General features: G+C 37.1%; 1 protein-coding gene across 2 annotated transcripts in view; it reads left to right on the top strand.

The window, feature by feature from the left end:
* Positions 1-21913, top strand: part of STK3 (serine/threonine kinase 3) — a 393987-nt gene that overhangs the window by 127891 nt on the left and 244183 nt on the right. For both annotated transcript variants that reach the window (XM_053559237.1, XM_053559238.1), the window contains exons 5-6: positions 15796-15960; positions 16704-16871. In XM_053559237.1, the coding sequence (XP_053415212.1) occupies positions 15796-15960; positions 16704-16871 (333 nt within the window). The remainder of the gene's footprint in view (positions 1-15795; positions 15961-16703; positions 16872-21913) is intronic.

Raw genomic sequence — 21913 nt, 5'->3', positions numbered from 1 at the left:
CTGATTCCCTGAAGTAAGGGGAAGGATCAGAGCCAAAGTCATTCCCTCAGGTACTTGTGTCAGCTTCTTAAAGACTGGGACTGTAAGTTTCCTCATTATTGACCTAACACCTTGATCTGTATCAGCATAGTAGACCCAATCAAGTAGCTATTTGTCAAATGAATAAATACATTGATATCCAAATAACTGAGAATTTTATTTAATAGTAGATCTTCTACATGAAGATATTTCATTAATATATCAATAGAATCATAGAGTTAGAATGAACCCTTCAAATCATCAAGCAAAGCTAGACAATCCTTGGATCAGTATAGTATCTCTGACACATCTTCCTTTAGTTTCACTGTGGATTTGCCCTCTGGTTTTATGACATCAAAATCAGAAAGATCTTGAGACCCTAAAGTCTGTTTTATTCTAAACTTTTCTCTAGTATAGCTCTTAAATATAAGCTGAAGGAGCAAAACTAATAAAGAATTTATGGAGGGTTAGTGATTTATTGGTTGGAAATAGTGGAATGTAAAGAGGATAAAAATTGAAGTTAGGTAACTGAAAAGGTTGGCACTGGAGTAATTAAACCAGACAACAATCTTATGGACTGGTAACACCCACGCTCTTTATAATCTTTATTCAAAGAGTGGAAAATGAGGACAGAAGAGAAAACTGAGGCACATATGATAGCACATCTTGCATATCTTCTGCAGTTGTGCAGTGTGGTGGCCCTAAACAGCACTCCTATCCTCCCCGCCCCATCCTTGGCTTCCCGCCACTAATTTAGAAAGTCTGGGAACATCAGATGAGGGTATCATCTTCCTTTTTGTATCAACAGGTCTGTACCCATTTGATCATTATTTACTGAGTGCTAACTATGCCAGGCTTGGTTCCAAGCATTGTGAATACATTGATGAGCAAAACAAAGATCCCTGCTCATGTGGACTTTTTCTAATGCAGTGCTGTCCAAAAGAAACATAACATGACCTACATGTAATTTTAAATTTTCTAGTAGCCACATTAAAACACAAATACAGGGCGGTGCCTGTGGCTCAGTGAGTAGGGCGCCGGCCCCATATGCCGAGGGTGGCGGGTTCAAACCCAGCCCTGGCCAAACTGCAACAGAAAAATAGCCAGGCATTGTGGCGGGCGCCTGTAGTCCCAGCTGCTCGGGAGCCTGAGGCAAGAGAATCGCTTCAGCCCAAGAGTTGGAGGTTGCTGTGAGCCGTGTGACATCATGGCACTCTACCCAAGGGTGGTACAGTGAGACTCTGTCTCTACAAAAGAAAAAACAAAAAAAAAAACCAAAAAAAAAAACCAAATACAGTCTAGCTGGGGGTGGTGGTGGTGGTGGGAGTGGGCAAAGGGGAGGAGAGAGGGTGATTGGTGGGACCTCCACTAATGTGCACAATGTGAGGGTGTTCAGCATACTCCCTGGGTGAAGGGCTCAACTACAACTTGAACTTTACCTTAGAATTGAAAACAATGTAAACGAAAAATTTGTACCCTTATATTCATTTGAAATTAAAAAAAGGAAAGGTGAAATTAATTTTTGTAATAATATTATATGTATAATATAAAGTAATATACTGTATATTATATTGCACAATAATTTATAATTAATATACTATATTTAATATTAATCATCTTTAATACAAATATTAATATGTGAAATATTAAGTGGATAATCAATATATATATTATTAATAAGTTATTTTATATTCCTACTTTTTATGCTAATCCTTGATCTTTGGTATATATTTACATTTACAGCATATCTCAATTTATAATTCCCATGAGTGAAATGCTTAGTAGCAAAATTTACAGCTTATCTCAGTTTAGAATACCCACATTTCAAATGCTTAGGATCTGTGGGTGGTAGGGGGCTACTTTACTGGCCAGTATAGCTTTAGAGCACAGTGCTTGCTTTCTGTGAACTGTCAAGACTGTCTGGTCTGAGGTAGAGAATAGATTTTTTTTTTTTTTTTGAGACAGAGTCTTACTTTGTTGCCTTTTGTAGAGTGCTTGGCGTCATAGCTCACAGCAACCTCAAACTCATGGGCTCAAGCAATTCTCTTGCCTCAGCCTCCCAAGTAGGTGGGACTACAGGTGCCGGCCACAATGCCAGGTTATGTTTTAGAGATGAAATCTCTCTCACTCTTGCTCAGGCTGGTCTTGAACCTATGAACTGAGCAATCCACCTGTCTTGGCCTCCCAGGGTGCTAGGGTTACAGTTGAGAGCAACTGTGCCCAGCCTGAGAATAGATTCTTAAGAAATGCTAGAATTTTCAAATAATCTGGACTCCTTATCCAAGGCTAGTAAAACCTTACGTGATTTGGCTCTTGCTTGTCTCTCAGATTTCATCTAGAACTAGTCTCCTCCAGGCCCACTAAATGTTAGCCTTCTTTGTTTAACTCAAATGTGGTAAACTTTTTCTTTAAATCAAGGTTTGTTTTCCCCATTAGTTTTTTTTTTTTTTAGTTTTGAATATTTTATTTTTCATTTATTTATTTATTTTTATTAAATCATAACTGTATACATTGATATGATCATGGGGCATCATACACTCGCTTCATAGACCATTTGAAACATTTTTATCACAATGGTTAACATAGCCTTTCCGGCGTTATCTCAGTTACTGTGCCAAAACATTTACATTCTACATTTACCAAGTTTCGCAAATACCCCTGTAAGATGCACCACAGGTATGATCCCACCGATCCCCCTCCCTCTACCCACCACCCCCCTCCCTCCCCTCCCTTTCCCACTTCCCCCTATTGTTAGGTTGTAACTGGGTTATAGCTTTCATGTGAGAGCCCCAAACTAGTTTCATAGTAGGGCTGAGTACATTGGGTACTTTTTCTTCCATTCTTGAGATACTTTACTAAGAAGAATATGTTCCAGCTCCATCCATGTAAACATGAAAGAGGTAAAGTCTCCATCTTTCTTTAAGGCTGCATAGTATTCCATGGTGTACATATACCACAATTTATTAATCCATTCGTGGATCGATGGGTACTTGGGCTTTTTCCATGAATTAGCAATTATGAATTGGGCTGCAATAAACATTCTGGTACAAATATCTTTGTTATGTTGTGATTTTTGGTCTTCTGGGTATATGCCCAGCAGAGGAATTACAGGATTGAATAGCAGATCTATTTTTAAATCTCTGAGTGTTCTCCATATATCTTTCCAAAATGAATGTATTAATTTGCATTCCCACCAGCAGTGCAGAAGTGTTCCCTTTTCTCCACATCCACGCCAACATCTCTGGTCTTGAGATTTTGTGATATAGGCTAGTCTCACTGGAGTTAGATGATATCTTAAAGTAGTTTTGATTTGCATTTCTCTGATGATTAAAGATGATGAGCATTTTTTCATATGTCTGAAGGCCGTGCGCCTGTCTTCTTCAGAGAAGTTTCTCTTCAAATCCCTTGCCCAGCCTGCGATGGGATCCCTTGTTTTTTTCTTGCTGATGCGTTTGAGTTCTCTGTGGATCCCCATTAGTTTTATTTTTACCATCATAAAATACATATGACAAAAGTTACCATCTTTTAACTATTTTTTTTGAAAGAAACATTTTGCACAGTATACAAATGCTGTGTACAGTATTTTTTTTTTTTTTTATTGTTGGGGATTCATTGAGGGTACAATAAGCCAGGTTACACTGATTGCATTTGGTAGGTAAAGTCCCTCTTGAAATCATGTCTTGCCCCCAGAAGGTGTGGCATGCACCAAGGCCCCGCCCCCCTCCCTCCTTACCTCTCTCTGCTTTTCCTACCCCCCCCACATAACCTTAATTGTCATTAATTGTCCTCATATCAAAATTGAGTACATAGGATTCATGCTTCTCCATTCTTGTGATGCTTTACTAAGAATAATGTCTTCCACTTCCATCCAGGTTAATATGAAGGATGTAAAGTCTCCATTTTTTTTAATAACTGAATAGTATACATATACCACAGCTTGTTAATCCATTCCTGGGTTGGTGGGCATTTAGGCTGTTTCCACATTTTGGCGATTGTAAATTGAGCTGCAGTAAACAGTCTAGTACAAGTGTCCTTATGATAAAAGGATTTTTTTCCTTCTGGGTAGATGCCCAGTAATAGGATTGAAGGATCAAATGGGAGGTCTAGCTTGAGTGCTTTGAGGTTTCTCCATACTTCCTTCCAGAAAGGTTGTACTAGTTTGCATTCCCATCAGCAGTGTAAAAGTGTTCCCTTCTCCCCACATCCACACCAGCATCTGCAGTTTTGAGATTTTGTGATGTGGGCCATTCTCGCTGGGGTTAGATGGTATCTCTGGGTGGTTTTGATTTGCATTTCTCTAATAGATAGGGATGATGAACATTTTTTCATGTGTTTGTTAGCCATTCGTCTGTCGTCTTTAGAGAAAATTCTATTCATGTCTCTTGCCCATTGATATAAGGGATTGTTGGCTTTTTTCATGTGGATTAATTTGAGTTCTCTATAGATCCTAGTTATCAAGCTTTTGTCTGATTGAAAATATGCAAATATCCTTTCCCATTTTGTAGGTTGTCTCTTTGCTTTGGTTGTTGTCTCCTTAGCTGTACAGAAGCTTTTCAGTTTAATGAAGTCCCATTTGTTTATTTTTGTTGTTGTTGTAATTGCCATGGCAGTCTTCTTCATGAAGTCTTTCCCCCGGCCAATATCTTCCAGTGTTTTTCCTATGCTTTCTTGGAGGATTTTTATTGTTTCATGCCTTAAATTTAAGTCCTTTATCCATCTTGAATCAATTTTTGTGAGTGGGGAAAGGTGTGGGTCCAGTTTCAGTCTTTTACATGTGGATATCCAGTTCTCCCAGCACCATTTATTGAATAGGGAGTCTTTCCCTATTCATACCCCAAGGTATGTTCTTGTTTGGTTTATTGAAGATTAGGTGGTTGTAAGATGTTAGTTTCATTTCCTGTTTTTCTATTGATTCTAAGTGTCTATGTCTCTATTTTTGTGCCAGTACCATGCTGTCTTGACCACTATCGCTTTGTAATACAGACTAAAATCTGGTATGTTGATGCCCCCAGCTTTATTTTTATTACTAAGAACTGCATTAGCTATATGGGTTTTTTTCTGGTTCCATACAAAATGCAGAATCATTTTTTCCAAATCTTGAAAGTATGATGTTGGTATTTTGATCGGAATGGCATTAAATAGGTAGATTGCTTTGGGAAGTATGGACATTTTAACAATGTTGATTCTTCCCATCCATGAGCATGGTGTGTTCTTCCATTTGTTAATATCCTCTGCTATTTCCTTTCTGAGGATTTCATAGTTTTCTTTTATAGAGGTCCTTCACCTCCTTTGTTAGGTATATTCCTAGGTATTTCATTTTCTTTGAAACTATGGTGAAGGGAGTTGTATCCTTAATTAGTTTCTCATCTTCACTGTTATTGGCGTGTACAGAGGCTACTGACTTGTGGACATTGATTTTATATCCTGAAACATTACTGTATTTTTTGATGACTTCTAGGAGTCTTGTGGTTGAGTCTTTGGGATTCTCTAAGTATAGGATCATGTCGTCAGCAAAGAGGGAGAGTTTGACCTCCTCGGCTTCCATTTGTATTCCCTTGTCCTGCCTAATTGTATTGGCTAGAATTTCCAGCACTACGTTGAATAGTAAAGGTGACAGAGGACAACCTTGTCTGGTTCCAGTTCTAAGAGGAAAAGCTTTCAGTTTTACTCCATTTAGTAAAATATTAGCTGTGGGTTTGTCATAGATAGCTTTAATCAGTGTTAGAAATGTGCCACCTATGGCTATACTCTTCAGTGTTCTAATTAGAAAAGGATGCTGGATTTTATCAAATGCTTTTTCTGCGTCTATTGAGAGGACTATGTGATTTTTATTTTTGCCTCTGTTAATATGGTGGACTTTTAACTATTTTTAAATGTATAGCACAGTTGTATTAAATACATTGATAATGTTGTGCAGTTTTTAGCACTCTCTGTCTCTTTAATTCTTTATCTTATAAAACTAAAACAATAGTTTTCCCAGAACTATTTGTTGAAAAGACTCTACCTTCTCTGTTGAACAGTCTTGGGTGCTTCTGTTGAAGATCATTTTATCAAATATGTAAGGGTCATTTTGGGGCTCTCTGTTCTGTTCTAGTCATCTATGTCTTTATGCCAATACTACATTATTTTGATTACTATAGCTTTGTAATAAGTTTTCAAGTCAGAAAGTATGAGTCCTCTAGCTTTGTTCTTCTATTTCAAGATTGTTTCGTCTGTTTGCAATCTCTTGAAATTTCCTAAGAATGTTAGGATGAGTTTTTGTATTTCTGCAATAACAATGGGGATTTTGATAGGGATTCCATTGAATCAATAGATTTCTTTGTATAGCATGGAAATCTTAACAATATTAAGTCTTCCTATATGTGAATATAGGGTGGATTTCCATTTATTATTAAAGAAATTCTTTAATTTCCTTCAGCAATGTTTTGCAGTTTTCATTGTACAAGTATTTTACCTTCAAGGTTAATTCCTAAGTATTTTATTCTTTTTGTAATGGAAATGTTTTTGTTAGTTTCACTTTCAGTTTGCTTATTGTTAGTGTGTAGAAATGCATCATGATTTTGTATGTTGACTTTTTATCCTGCTACTTTGTTAAATTTACTTATTAGTTCTGTTTTTCTGTGTGTGTGTTTGGAATCCTTAGTGTTTTCTTCATATGTGATCATATTATCTATTAACAGAGATAATTTTAATTCTTTCCAGTTTTGGATGCCTTTTATTTATTTTTCTTTCCTAATTGCTCTAGGTAGAAATTCCAGTACTATTTTGCATAGATATGGGAAAAGTGGTATCTTTAAGGAAAAGATTCCAGTCTTCCATTGTTGAGTATGATATTTGTTTTGGGATTTTTGTACATGGCTTTTATTATGTTGAGATGGTTAGTTTCTACTCCTAAGTTGTTGTGGGTTTTTAGTATGAAAGTGTGTTAAATTTAATTAGATGCCCAAAGATTACCAATTGAGATGATTATCTGATTTCCTTTATTGTGTTATGATGATGGTGTATTGTTTGATTTTTATATGTTAAACCATCTTTACATTCTAGGAGTAAAGTCCACTTGGTCTTAGGGTGTAATCCTTTCAATATCTTGCTGGAGCCCTTGTGCTAGCATTTTGTTGAGGATTTTTGCTTCTGTGATCAGTAGGGTATTGGTTTGTAATTTTCTTTCCTTGTAATGTCTGCGTCTGGCTTTGGTAGTTGCCAGGATAATGCCCTTCAGAATGAATTTGGAAAGGTTCTCTTAAAGTTTTGGAAAAGTTTGAGAAATTCAATCAGGTTTTTTTTTAATTGATATGTATATATAATATTTGTACATTGTATGGCGTATATGTGATACTTTGTTATGTGCATAGAATGTGCAATGATTATGTCATAGTATTTAGGATATCTGTTATCCTAAGCATTTATCATTTCTATGTCTTATTGGATCTAAGAGTTTTGTGGTAGAGTCTAGGCTTTTCTAAATATAAGATTGTGTCATCTCCAAAGAGAGATAATTTGACTTCTTACCTAATGTATTTGCCTTTTAATTCTTTCTTTTGCCTGATTGCTCGGGATTGGACTTATATTTTGAATGGGAATGGTGTAAAGTGGACATCTTTGCTTAGTTTTAGTTCTTAGAAAACATATCATCCCACAGATGCAGAATACAAATTCTCATCAGCATCTGCAACATTATCTAGGATACACCACATATTAGAACAAAAAATAGTATCAACAAATTTTTTTTAAAACTGAAACAGTTATCTTCTCAGACCGCACTAAGAACTAGCAATCAACAACAAAAGAAACTTTGGAAACCGTACAAATACATAAAAATTAAACAACATGCTTTGAACAATCACTGGGTCAATGAAGAAATTTAGAAAGAAATCAAAAAATGTCTTGAAATAAATGAAAATGAAATCACAACATGCTAATATCTATGGGATACAACAAAAGCAGTGCTAAAAGAAAAATTTATATAGCCAATAAATGCATACATCAAAAAAGTAGAAAGTTTCAGGGTAGCGCCTGTGGCTCAAAGAAGTAGGGTGCTGGCCCCATATGCTGGAGGTGGTGGGTTCAAACCCAACTCCAGCCAAAAACTGCAAAAAAGAGAGAAAAAAGTAGAAAGTTTCAAATAAAAGCCTACTGATACACCTCAAGAAAAACAAGAGCAAACCAAACCCAAACAAAACAAACTATAGTTTTAAAAAGTAGAATAAAGAGGGCGGCACCCGTGGCTCAGTGAGTAGGGCGCTGGCCCCATATGCCGAGGGTGGCAGGTTCAAACCCAGCCCCGGCCAAACTGCAACAAAAAAATAGCCGGGCGTTGTGGCGGGCGCCTATAGTCCCAGCTACTCGGGAGGCTGAGGCAAGAGAATCGCGTAAGCCCAATAGTTAGAGGTTGCTGTGAGCCGCGTGACGCCACGGCACTCTACCGAGGGCGGTACAGTGAGACTCTGTCACTACAAAAAAAAAAAAGTAGAATAAAAGAAATAATAAAATTCAGACCAAAACAAAATGGAGAGTATGAAACAATGTTAAAAAAAACAAACAACAGGCAGCACCTATGGCTCAGTGGGTGGGGCACCAGCCCTATATACCAAGGGTGGCAGGTTCCAACCTGCCCCTGGCCAAACTGCAACAAAAAAATAGCTGGGCGTTGTGGCGTGTGCCTGTAGTCCCAGCTCCGGAGGCTGAGACAAGAGAATTGCCTAAAGCCCAGGAGTTGGATGTTGCTGTGAGCTGTGTGACACCATGGCATTCTACTGAGAGCAATAAAATGAGATTCTGTCTCTACAAAAAAAAAAAAAAAAAATGAAGGCCAGGTGTGGTGACTGACGCCTATAATCCTAACACTCTGGGAGGCTGAGGTGGGTGGATTGCTTGAGCTCATGAGTTTGAGACCAGCCTGAGCAAAAGCAAGACCCCATCTCTACTAAAAATAGAAAAACTGAGGTAAGAGGACCACTTGAGCCCAAGAGTTCAAGGTTGCTGTGAGCTATGATGCCATAGCACTCTATCCAGGGTGACAGCCTGAGACCTGTCTCAACAACAACAACAACAAAAAAAGGTTTTTTAAAGATACGCGAAACTGATAAGCCACAACAAGAGTAGCCATGAAAAAAGAAGACTCAAATAAACAAAATTAAAAACAAACAGAGAAATTCAACTGATATCACATACACAAAACATCAGAGACTATTGCAAACAACTATATACTAACAACTCGAGAACCTAGAGGAAATGGATAAATTTCTGTACACATACATAAGAGTAAATCTTTAAGAAACAGAAAACCTGAGCAGACCAATAACAAATAACAAGATTGAATCAATAATAAAAAAACCTCCCAAAAAAAGCAAAGCCCAGGACCAGAAAGCTTTACAGCCAAATTCTACTGAACTCATAAAAAAAAAACAACTCATACCAGTTTTAATCAAACCATTCCAAAAAACAAGAGAGAATTTGCCTAACTCATTCTGTAAAACCAGCATTATTCTCATATCAAAACCAGAAAATGATACAACCAAGAAAGAAAACTGCACACCAACATTCCTGATGAACACAGACACAAAATCTCTAAAAAAAAATTAGCAAACCAAATACAAAAGCACATGAACAAGATCATACACCATAATCAAGTGGGATCCATACCAGAAATGCAAAGATGATTCAATATAAACAAATCAATAACATGGTATATCACATCAAGAAAAGGAAAAACAGAAATCATATATCTCAATTGACATAGAAGCAGCATTTGATAAAACTCAATATCCCTTCACAATAAAAATATAAGTAGGCATAGAAGAAACATATCTCAACTTAATAAAGACCACATCGGCCAAACCCAAAGTTTACATCATAATGAATGGGGAAAAAACTAAAAGCCCTTCCTCTAAGAGCTCGAACTAAGCAAAGATGTCCACTTTAGGGTCTGTTAGGGCCATTTGGTCAAAAGTGCAGTTTAATTCATTATTTCCTAGTTGATTTTCTGTCTAGAAGATCTGTCCAGTGCTGAGTGGTATTTTGAAGTCCCCAATTATTATTGTACTGAAGTCTTATCTTTTCCTTTAGATTTAATGTTTCCTTTATATATCTGGGTGTGCACCGTTTTAGGTGCATATCTATTTAGAACTGTTTTCTCTTGTTGAATTGATTCCTTATCATCATATAATGACCTTCTTTGTCTCTTTTTACTGTTTTTGAGTTTGTTTTATCTGATGTATGTTTAGTTATTTCTGTTCATTTTTTGTTTTTGTTTGTATCAAATATTTTTTCCATCTCTGTCAGTTTGTATGTGTTTTTTCAATTTTTATTGGGCCTTTCGGGGGTGTGCCTGGGGCCCTTACTGTTGTATAGCTTATTCATTAACACTGCTTCCAGAGCCCTGGGGCTTCATCATGTGGGGTACCTCTGGAAGGCTGGAGAAGGGCTTAGGGTGGAGGGCCTCAAAGCCATCATTTACCCTGAAGGTCAGCTCCCCTGTGGTTGTGGCCGATGGTTGTGCTGTTTGGCTGGTGAAGGCACACTTACCCAATGGCTTGCCATTATCCAGGAACTGGTTGTCCTTGTATAGCCACTGCTCCTTGGGCAGCACTGAGGATTCTCTTGTGAAGTGCTTTAGCTCAGGCACAGTGCTTGACTCCTTGGTGTTTGTGAAGATGGTGATCTTGTGCTGGCACTTATGAGGACCGCTTCCATTGCGACAGCTGCCTCTTGTCTATATGCATCTTTATAGGTGAAGTGAGCAGGTGGCATATGTTTGGTTCAAGTTTTTTATCCATTTATCCAGGATGTATATTCTAAGTGGAAAATGTAATCTGTTTATATTCAAGGTTATTATTTATAAGTAAGGACTTATTCCTATCATATTATTTTGTTAATTGTTTTCTTTTGTTCCTTCCTTTCTCTCTGAAACTTTTTTTTTTTGGCCAGGGCTGGGTTTGAACCCGTCACCTCCAGCATATGGGACCGGCGCCCTACTCCTTGAGCCACAGGCGCTTGTTCCTTCCTTTCTCTCTTAATGTTTATCCGTATGAGTTGGTGGTTTTCTGTACTGGTAACATTTGAGTCCTTTCTGGGTTTTTGTTTGTATTTTGGAGACTCATTAAGTTGTCTGGGGTAGGAGTGGATTGGCATCATCGTTGCTCTTAGCAGCCTCAAACACCTGGGCTCAAGTGATCATCTTGGCTCAGCTTTCTGAGTAGCTGGGTCTAAAGCAGTGGTTCTCAACCTTCCTAATGCCAGGAACCTTTAATGCACTCCAACGGGGTCACAACCCACAGGTTGAGAACCTTTGGTCTAAAGGCACATGCCACCATGCCTGGCTGATTTTTCTGTTTTTGGTAGAGATGGGGTCTTGTTTCGCTCAGTCTGGTCTTTCTCTCGGCCTCAAGCAGTCCTCCCGCCTCTGCCTCCCAGAGTGCTAGGTTATAGGAATGATTCATGGAGCCTAGGTTTGAGTCTTTTTGTTATTCCTTTGTGTTTTCTATCGCAGATAGTTTTATATTTTCATGATGGTAGATATTATTCTTTCATTTCTATGTGTTAAGACTCCCTTAATTATGTCTTAGAGGGCTAGTTTAATGTTGAATTCACTTAGTTTTTGTTTGTCTGGGAAGTGATTTCTTCTTTATTTTTGATGGGATAAAGTTGCGATTTTTTCCCGAGCTGTAACATTTCTGCTGAGAAATCTGCTGGTAGTCTGATGGTGTTACCAGACACTTCTTGCTGTGTTTTAGAGATATGTCTTTGTCTTTGACTTTTGGCAGTCTGAGTATAATGTGCTAGGGAGAAGATCTTTTGGGATTTGGAGGATCTCTGAGCTTCTTATATCTGGATGTCTAAACTTTTTGATAGACTTGGGAAGTTTTCAGGTATTATTTGGTAGGTTTTCTGTCTTTTTAAACTTTTCTTCCTCTTCTAGGACACCCAAAATTATAATATTTGGTGGCTTTATAGTTATCTTTGTCCCATGGGCTTTCCTTTTTAGTTTTTATTCTCCTCCCTTTTTGGTAAATGTTAGCTATTTCAAATGATCTGTATTTAAATTCTGAAATTCTTTCTTCTGCTTGATCTCTTGTTGAGCTATTAATTGTAGTTTTTGTTTCATTCATTGAATTTTTTAGTTCTAGGATTCCTTTGGTTCTTTTATACGATAAATCATAGGTGAATATTACATTCAAAACCCTGAATTTTTTTTTTTTTTTTTTGCAGTTTTCGCCAGGGGCAGGTTTGAACCCGCCACCTCCGGTATATGGGGCTGGCGCCCTACTCCATTGAGCCACAGGCACCTCCCCCAGAAATTTTTTTATTTCTTTCTTTTTATTGTTCTGTGTTCTCTTGTATCTCCCTGAATTTATTTAATATTATTATTTTGAGTTCTTTTTCATTCATTTCTGTTTTTGGGAATTATTGTGTTCTTTTGGAGGTATTATATTATCTTGTGTAATATAATATTGGATGGTAAGGGCATTTTCATTTTGATTCTATATATGTGTAGTAATGTAATCTCTGTATAATTTCTTTGCCTATAAACACAATCATTGGTATTTGTGATTTCCTCACTGGTTTAGATTGTGGCTATTAGTGGAGACTGTGGTGAGGTTTTCTGGGGACAGAACACTAGTGAGCCCATTCTTTGCCTCCGGTGTTGGTAGTGATGTTCTTTATGAGCATGCCTGTTCTTGAGACTCCGGGTGGCATACGTGGTCACCAATGTTAACACATCCAGGAAAGCTGATTCTTGGGCCTATAGGCAGTTTGCGGGGGTGCCAGTAGTGGCAGTGTTGGGCTGAATGGATGAACAAATCCTCAGGTCTCTGAACAATGTGCATGCTGTAGGCAATAGTAGTAGTCATGGTAGGACAACCCTCAGGCTTCCAGGAGGCTTTCACTGGTGTTAGCAGTTGTTGTGATGGCCGGGGCTGGTCAGCCCTCATGTTGCTAGGACTATGTGCTGGTGTGTTCCAGCTGTGGTCATGATGGCAGTCTGTGTAGGCCTATCTTCAGGGCCCCAGGAACAGTGTCCAGATGCTAGTGGTAGTGATCGGAGGTGTGGGAGGGAGGAAGATCCCTAGACCTCTTAAGTGGCGTGCTTGGGCACTGGCAATAGGTTTTCTGGGCCTATTGTTAGGCCACCTGGTAATGTGGATGTATGTCCAGGGTAATTGATGTGGCAGGGTAATCATCAGGCCCTTAGGTGGTTTATTAGGGCACTGGTGTGTGTGTGTGGGTAAAACCAGGTGGGGCACATTTGTTCTCAGGTGATCCATAATGGTGTGCATGGGTGTAGGCTGTGGGGGGCAAGGCAGTACAATTCACCAAGGTGTTGTAGGTGGCAGGAGGCATTCTGGGACCATTACTAGCTCCTCTTATGGTTTGTATGTGTTTCTGGGGCGACTGAGAGGGTGGGAATATTCCTGGGTCTCTGGGTAGCATGTTTGGGCACTTAGCCCAGGTGGTACCAGGCTGGTAGGCCTGTCCTCAGGCCCCTGATGATACACATTAACACAGGCTATAGTGAGCGGGATGAGGTGATGCCCAGGCCCTGGGTGATGTGCTTGGTTGGCAGCAGCAGTGGGGACAATGGGCAAGAGAGGTCTTTCCCCAGGGCATGCACCTGGCTGGTGTGGCCCTGTTGCTGGAGGCTTCAGGATGGGTATTTGTGGTAGCCACCCCAGGCAGGTGGTTTTCAGGCTCTGTCTTTCGTCTCCCTTTGTCTTGGGGGCAGCCCTACTTAGTGTGGTGAGCTGCATGGAGGAGAATGTGTGTGCTTGAGTGCTGGAGACCTTTTCACTCTGATGGATTCAACTGGCATCTTTCCACTGTAGCATTTTGGGTGGACATGGGATGATGTTCATGGGGCACTAGGGATTTGGAGATGCAGGAGCTGTTGGTCTCTGGGGCACAGTGGGGTCTGGTGGAGGCTGAGCTCTCATAGTGGCACCATGGTGAAGCTCTCTGCAACTTGGGATGTACACAGAGCCCAGCATGAGCTCTCTTGAAGCTATGTCATCGAGTGTACTTCAGGGAGCTCCATGTGTCAGTCTTAGGTTTTGCATGGCTGGGATTATAGGTGTCTGAAGTGAAAATATGGACAGCTGGGGAAATCTCTCACTAACCCTTTCCCTGCACTGAGGAGCCTCTCCAGGCTCCCATCCAATCTCTGTTGGGCTGTCCACCTTACCTTTCTTTCTTTGGTGCCTTCTTTGTTGAATTCCTGCATTCTCTGTTAGAAGTTCTATTTGAAGTGTGGTTATCTACTTAATCTTTTGATTTGTCTTTGTGGAAGAGTCGAATATCCTGTGCCTTTTAGTGAGCCATCTTTAATGACTCTCAAGGTGATTTTATCCACCCCCCTTATACTTTTGTGTAATGCTGTAATCCCATTGCACAGAATAGCCATTTATATGGTTGACTTCCTCATATCGTTTAGATCTCAGTAAAAGCTGTCTCTTAGGTCTTCTTGGATATCTAATCTAATGTAGCTTCTCAGTCCCTGACTATCAAGAGTTTTCTATTGTTGTGCTCACAGCAATTGTCACTGATATTTTCATAATTAGCACATGAAAATAATTCAGTGATATTTAAATATTAATTATCCCTTTACCTGTGGGAAAATGTAAGCTCTATGAGAGTAATCCTTATTGTTTAAGGGTTTTATTGCCATTTACATTATGTAGGCATGATTGATCAAGTCTTTGTTTGGATATTGGTATTAATTTGAGTCTAGGCATTCTCCCTTCCCCACAGGTCAGGGGGATGGGGCTGAAATTTTCAAACTTCTAATTATGTGGTCGGTTCATCTGGCAACCAGCCCTAATCTTGATGTAGGGGACCAGCAAGAGTCACGCCATCAGCATAAACTCTGGTGTGGGACTTATGAAAGGGCCTTATTTATTTTATTTCAATTTTTAAATTATTTATTTATTGGCTTATAATGAATGACAAAATATGATCCCTTTCACCTCTATCACTGAGCAAATTTTGTTTTAGGAGCTATTTTGACAGGAGGGTAGGAAGAAGACCAAATTTTTCTTTCTTAATATTGTTATAAGGGTAGATAAGAAAATGTATGTAAAACTCTTAGTGAAGCATTGGCTGTCCTGCTGCATCTGTAAACAATGTTTCCTTTCCCATACCTCTCCTCCTTGACCTTCTTATCTCTTCTCTCCTTTTTCTTTCATCTAATAGGCTTTGCTTGAATTTCTACTTTCCTAATTTAATTTTTGAGTTCTCAGTATTAGGTCAGCATTCCAGGACTGGGTGGGTTAGGAGTGACTTGGCTCAAAGCAGGAGGACTGGTATTGGTATAAATTCTTCATACAGGAGTCTCCGGGTAGTCCTCATTTCCTGTCCTTTTTGTAATGCTGTTAGTTTTCGTATACATCAAGAAATGGAGGCATCTTCAGATACTCGTTCCTATGGTACCTTCAATCCTTAGGAAAGAGTGTATGAATTTCCTTTTTCAGGAAATTTAGCTGTGATAGTGTCACTTTAGTGTTAGAAGACATGGTCAGGCTAATTCTTGGGAGTATGTTCTGTGCTTTAGTAATGACATTGATAATTTTGAAGATAAGAGAAATTTACTCATTTCATCAGTAAAACGTGAAATAAGAGTGACAAAGCATATTGTGGGGTAAGAAGATTCTCTCGATTATTTTCCCGTTATCTTTTTCCTAGAGGTTTCATGGTCATTAGAAAGACGTACTTGTTACTGGTACTCTTTTGAAGAGTTTATCTAACATGGTATTTTCATATGGTTTTTAAAATGTTTATTTCCAGTTAACAGAAGATGAAATTGCAACCATTCTTAAATCGACATTGAAAGGACTAGAATATTTGCACTTTATGAGAAAAATACACAGAGATATAAAAGCTGGAAATATTCTCCTCAATACAGAAGGACATGCAAAATTGGCAGATTTTGGAGTAGCTGGTCAATTAACTGTAAGTTGATTTTATTTTATTATTTTTTTGATTTTGCTTCTCTAATAAATTTTATGCCTCACTACTGGTTCTGTGCCTTTTAATTTAAACATTAAAATATAGATTTAAGGGGTACAAATTGAATTTTGTTACATGTATATGTTGCATGGGCGTGAAGTCTAGGCTTTTGGTACACTGAGTAGTGTACATTGTACCCTGCGTGTAATTTTTCATCCTTTACTTAAGTTAACTTTAATAGTTTTGGGAACACGTCTGACTTTCTTGTTCTGGCTTGATTGTGACTAACCTTTAATAATTTCTTGAGGGGAAATGGAAAGAAATTTATAGCTTTGTCATTTTTGTGGAGAAGGAACTATAATTAAGCTAAGTTTGAGTATTATTTAATTTATAATTTTAGGGACATTGAATATGAAAATAGATCTTACCCATCATGAGAATGACTTAGGTGTATTCTAAAAAAGAAGCTGTGTTGGATCATTTCTTAGCTTTTATTGTGCTGTTTTTAATGATTGTCCTTAATGATAACAGTGGAGATAAGTTACTTCTGGACTCTTGGTTATTTTAGGATTCAAAAATTTTAACTATTTTGTGTTATAACTTACTGGGATCCTAACAAAATTGTTAATTTCAGATATAATCTGTGATGTTGGAGGGTTTAACTTGTTTTATTAAAAATACATTTGGCATACAGATTGCCATTGTGTTTTGGTAATAGTATTTATATCTGTGTAATGTTACTACAGGATACAATGGCAAAACGCAATACTGTGATAGGAACTCCATTTTGGATGGCTCCTGAGGTAATTCAAGAAATAGGATATAACTGTGTGGCTGACATCTGGTCGCTTGGTATAACTTCTATAGAAATGGCTGAAGGAAAACCTCCTTATGCTGATATACATCCAATGAGGGTAAGAGAATTATGGTTTACTAAAAATGTTGATCTTGTGTTGCAGTTTTAAAATAGTAATAGTATTTGTCAAAAAGTAATGACTGTTAACTTGTTTCCCCTAAATTCTTAATTTTGAAAAAAAGAACTGAAGGATATAATTATCTCTGCAATCACTGCTTTCCTCCCTCCAAAATTATACCTGTAACACTTTTCCTTGCCTTTCAGTAGAAGAAAGTTGGAAATCCTCTTTCTTCTTCAATTTATTTTCACAATGTGATAGTGGAAGACTTTGAAGAAATCAATTCTTATTCTTTTTTTTTCCTGAAATTTATACCTTTCTATATTTTTGTTTCTTTCCTTGATCTTCTTTGGTCTGAGGATTATATTAATAAATTCTGATTTTTTTCCTCCCTTTTTCTTTTCTTTTCTTTTTTTTTTTTGAGATTGGATCTGGCTATGTTGCCTGGGCATGAGGCAGTGGTGCTGTCATAGCACATTGCAACCTCAAACTTATGGACTCAAGTGATCCTTCTGCCTCAGCTTCCCAAGTAGATGTGACTACAGGTGCATGCCACAAAGCTCAGCTAATTTTTTATTTTTGTAGAGATGGGGGTCTCAGCTTGTTGTTTAAAATTGTCTCAAACTCCTGGCTTCAAGTGATCCTCCCACCTCGGTCTCCTAAAGCTGAGATTAGAGGCATGAGCCACTGTTCCCAGCCCAGAAATCCTGATTTCTAATATTGCTATGTATCCATAGGGAATTAGGCTTATTGTTTTAGTTATTACTTACTGATAAAATGGAATTCCTGTTTTGAACACCATTATACACTTCTGTTGTCTTCTTTTCTGGGATAATTTATGAGTTTGAAATTTGTGTATTTAAATATAATGTCTATGCTTCAGGATTTGTGATAATATAGATTCATTTTGTTACTATGAATCCCAATTCATCATAGATAAGGACATTTATCTTTGTATAATTATTGCCCCCTAGTGGCTATAGTTTCTATCAATGAAGATAATAGGAATGAAGTGGGGAAGAGTGTATTTGTGTGTTGTTTGTAGCAAAGAGAGTATAATATCAGGATGACTGGAAGAATGTGTGATATAAATAGGTGGGAAGAAAAATAATGCAGTATCTTCATTAATGCAAATAATGTAATACCTCTATGATATCTGAAGAGGAATAAATTGGAATTAAATTTGTTACTACAGTGCTGGGTTAAATTTAAATAATATAGGTAATAGGTACTATATTGAAAATACATACAAATCTGTTCGCTGTATGGAAACACTTTCAAGAGAAATTTCTTTGAGTAATGCAATTGTGTGCAATTTGTATCACCTTCCTTGTATAAATAAATTTCTTTTGTTGACACGAAAAATATAAATAGCATTATTTATTTTAAAATAATATGAAAAATAACAAGGTTAGCTTAAAAACAGGAACACAGATTCTCATTTCTTCTCAATCCTTAGTTATTTGCGGTACTTTTAGTTAGGATGTTTGTAATCCGCAAACTTGATGTATTTGAGTTTGAATTGGTAAGGTTAATTATCCAAGGCAATTTAACTAAGTTCCAGAGCTAAGATTTACCATGGGGATTACATTACAGTATAATAATTATTATTACCATTCTGCTGCCTCCCTATGTTAATCTTGTTTTCCCATCCAAGTGGTCCAACATACTAAATTTGACTCTGTGCTAATAATCTCTCTAGCAGATAGCATGAAATTGTAATATATGACCCTTTGCCTTCAAGTATCTTAAAATATTATTTGGGAATTTGAATTAATATGTGATGAAATAGTTAAAATATACCAGAAGATAGTATTTTTCTTAAAGACTAGATAAAATATGAAATCTTAAATATTGAAATATTAAAATAGATAAAAATATTATAATCTTCCTAAGATGCCTTGTTCACTTTTGTTTGTCAGTTTAACTCCTACCTATTTTTTATGTTCCAACTCAGATTTTTATTTCTCTGTATAGTCTTTCTTTAAAGTCACCACAAGTAGATTTATCTTTTTCTTCATAATTTATATATAGGTAGTTTTTTACTCTATAGTTCTTTGGACAGTTTACTAAGTGTTGCTTTATGCATTTCCAAATACAATATAATTTTTTCAAATACAATATAGTTTTTTAAGTTTCTTTTTAAATGCCATCATAACTTCTCGTATTTCAGAATTCTTGTTTTTTTTTTTTTTTTGAGACAGAGTTTCACTATGTCGTTCTCAGTAGAGTTCTGTGATGTCACAGCTCACAGCAACCTCAAACTCTTGGGCTTAAGCGGTTCTCTTGCCTCAGCCTTCCAAGTAGCTGGGACTATAGGCGCCTGCCACAACGCCTGGCTATTTTTTGGTTGCAGTTGTCATTGTTGTTGTAGCTGGCTCAGGCCTGGTTAGAACCCTCCAGCCTCATAGGGTTATGGCTGGCACCATAACCACTGCGCTATGGGTGCCAAGCTGTATTTATGTATTCTTACAGATTATTTAACTACGACTATAGGGAAGCTGTGAATATCATGTAGCAAATACAGTTTTTCTAAAATTCAGATCTTTAATTGAAAGCTCAAACTCTCATTGGTAACAAATACTGTTTTTTGTTTTCTTCGAAATGGCAGGTTTACTTCACTTATTTTTGAGAAAATTTCTGTCAAATACCCAAGTTCGTGTAACACTAGCTTTTCTGTTGATTTTTCTTTGAGTAAAAGTGGTGTTCTTCAAAGAAAGAGTTTTAGCTTGTTTTACTTGTAGCTCAGTTACACAGGTGCTTTTTTCTTTTTGAGATAATCATTGTTCTTTGATACACAAAGAAATACTTGATGCATATTTTCCCACTTTGTCACATAGAATGTTAAAAAATATGCATTCAATGGTGGAAATTTAATATAATTGATAATCTTCAGGATTTCTTTAAGGTTTACAGTAGTTTGGTGGGGAGTTGGTGGGGATAAAAGAAAAAGCTGTCCCAGAAAGAAAAAAATGATTGTTGAGAGCCCAGCTAAATTGGTGACAAATTGTAGTGTTATCAATTCTAGTTTGTGGTCCTTTCTCTAGCAGTGCTTAGCAGTTGGAGTAGAGCACTTGCTGGCCTTAATATCCAGGATTTGTGTTTTAATGAATGTCTTAGAAGGATGGAACCCCAGAGATTTAAAGATGCTGTTGAGAGAGTAGTTCAGGTGGTTACCAATGGGATATAGTCTGGAGAGGGAAAAATGTATGTAAGGTAATGGAAAGATCAAAGAAGAGGCAGTATTCTCCTCTTTTGCTGCTTAACAGTTACCTAAGGAGCTTTGAAAAAAATTCTGAAGCCTGTACCCTACCCTAAACTAATTAAATGAAAATTTCTTTTCAGTGAGGTTAGGGAGCAGATAAAGTGGTAGCTAAAGCATGAGAAAGATGGTAGGTTATGAAAATTAATGAGTGAAATTTTGAAGTTTTTTTATTAAAATTTTTTATTTATTGTAGGAACTATATGAATTAATATCTTAAGCTCCATTTTAATGGACAAATTGGATTTTTGAAAAATTATGTTGTTTATTAAGATGATACAACTTGTCAGTGGCAGAGCTAAGATAGGAACTAAAGCTGGTTTACATTTTTGCTTAGCCACCAAGGAAATATCCTCTGCATTTGTATTCCAATTTTGTGCAAGTGGAGGAGTGGCTAGTAAAAATAACAAATCTATAAACCATATCATCTAATCTTTATAATTATATTACAAACTTTCTACATTTTCCTACAAATTGGCAGGAAATATGGACAGATTTTAATTTTTTTATATTTTGTTTCCCACCCAGTTTTTTTGTAGCAATATAAGCTAATGAGATAACCAGGCATCTACAGTGGGATGAAGTACCCAGTGAGATGAAGTACCCAGTTGTCACAGTGGGATGAAGATGAGCAAAGAATGCTAGTTCTTTTAATATAAGTAAAGAATATTATACAATTTATTGCATGTAAGTAGCTATCTAGAACAAAGTTAGAGACAAGGTTAGGATGTGACAGGCACACTTCCCTAGCCTCCATCCATAACCAGGGGAGTACCTAGCTGCTGTTGCTGTTGACTGACTAAGTGAGCATCCTGTTCAGTCTTTCTGAAATTCCCTTTGTCTGTTCTCACAGGGTTCAGACCCTCTCCACCAGGTACACATAATAGGAACACACCAGAACAGCAGTGGTGACTTTTGGACTGAGTGAATTGGGATTTGGGTTCCTGGTCATTTTCTCAGACTAATATATTTTACCATGTCTAGGCTCCAGGTCTGCTTGAAACCTATTCTTGCTTAGACTTGTAAGAAATAGGGGCAAAACTTTTTACTATTCTGAACTAAAACTCTGTACCATCAAACAGTAACTCTCCATGTTCTCTTGCCCCGGTATATTGTAGTCACTATTCTATTTTCTGTCTCTCCGAGTTTGGCTATTCTAAGTACCTCATACAAGCAGAATTATACAGTATTTGTCCTTTTATGTGTGGATATTTAAAAACCCGTTTCCATGTTGTAACATAATGTAGAATTTCCTTCTCTTTAAACAATAATATTGAATAATACTTTATTGTATGTATACATACATACATACATATATATATATATATATATATATATACACGTTTTGTTTATTCATTCATTTGTTAATGGACACATGGATTTCTTTCACCTTTTGGCTGTTGTGAATAATGCTAACATGAAATGAGTACATAATCATCTTCTTTAAGACCCTACTGTTAGTTCTTTTGGGTATATTCCTAAAGAAGAATTGCCGCATCATACAGTAATTCTATGTTTAATGTTTTGAGGATTCTCCTTACTATTTTCCTCAGTAGTATAGATGATTTCCAATTTCTTCACATCCTTGCTGGCACTTTTTATTTCCTTATTTTTTTCCTTTGATAGTAGTCATCACAGAGTGTGTGAAGTAGTTCACTGTGGTTTTAATATGTGTCTCCCTGATGACAAGATATGTTGAGCATCTTTTCATGTGCTTGTCATATCTTCTTTGGGAAAAGAAGATGTCTATTCATGTCCTTAGTCCATTTTTATTTTTTTT

The sequence above is a fragment of the Nycticebus coucang genome, chromosome 13 (assembly GCF_027406575.1).
Source record: "Nycticebus coucang isolate mNycCou1 chromosome 13, mNycCou1.pri, whole genome shotgun sequence".
NCBI classification, from domain to species: Eukaryota; Metazoa; Chordata; class Mammalia; order Primates; family Lorisidae; genus Nycticebus; species Nycticebus coucang.
The sequence above is the reverse complement of the archived record's forward strand: the minus strand, read 5'-3'. Positions and strand labels throughout refer to the sequence as shown.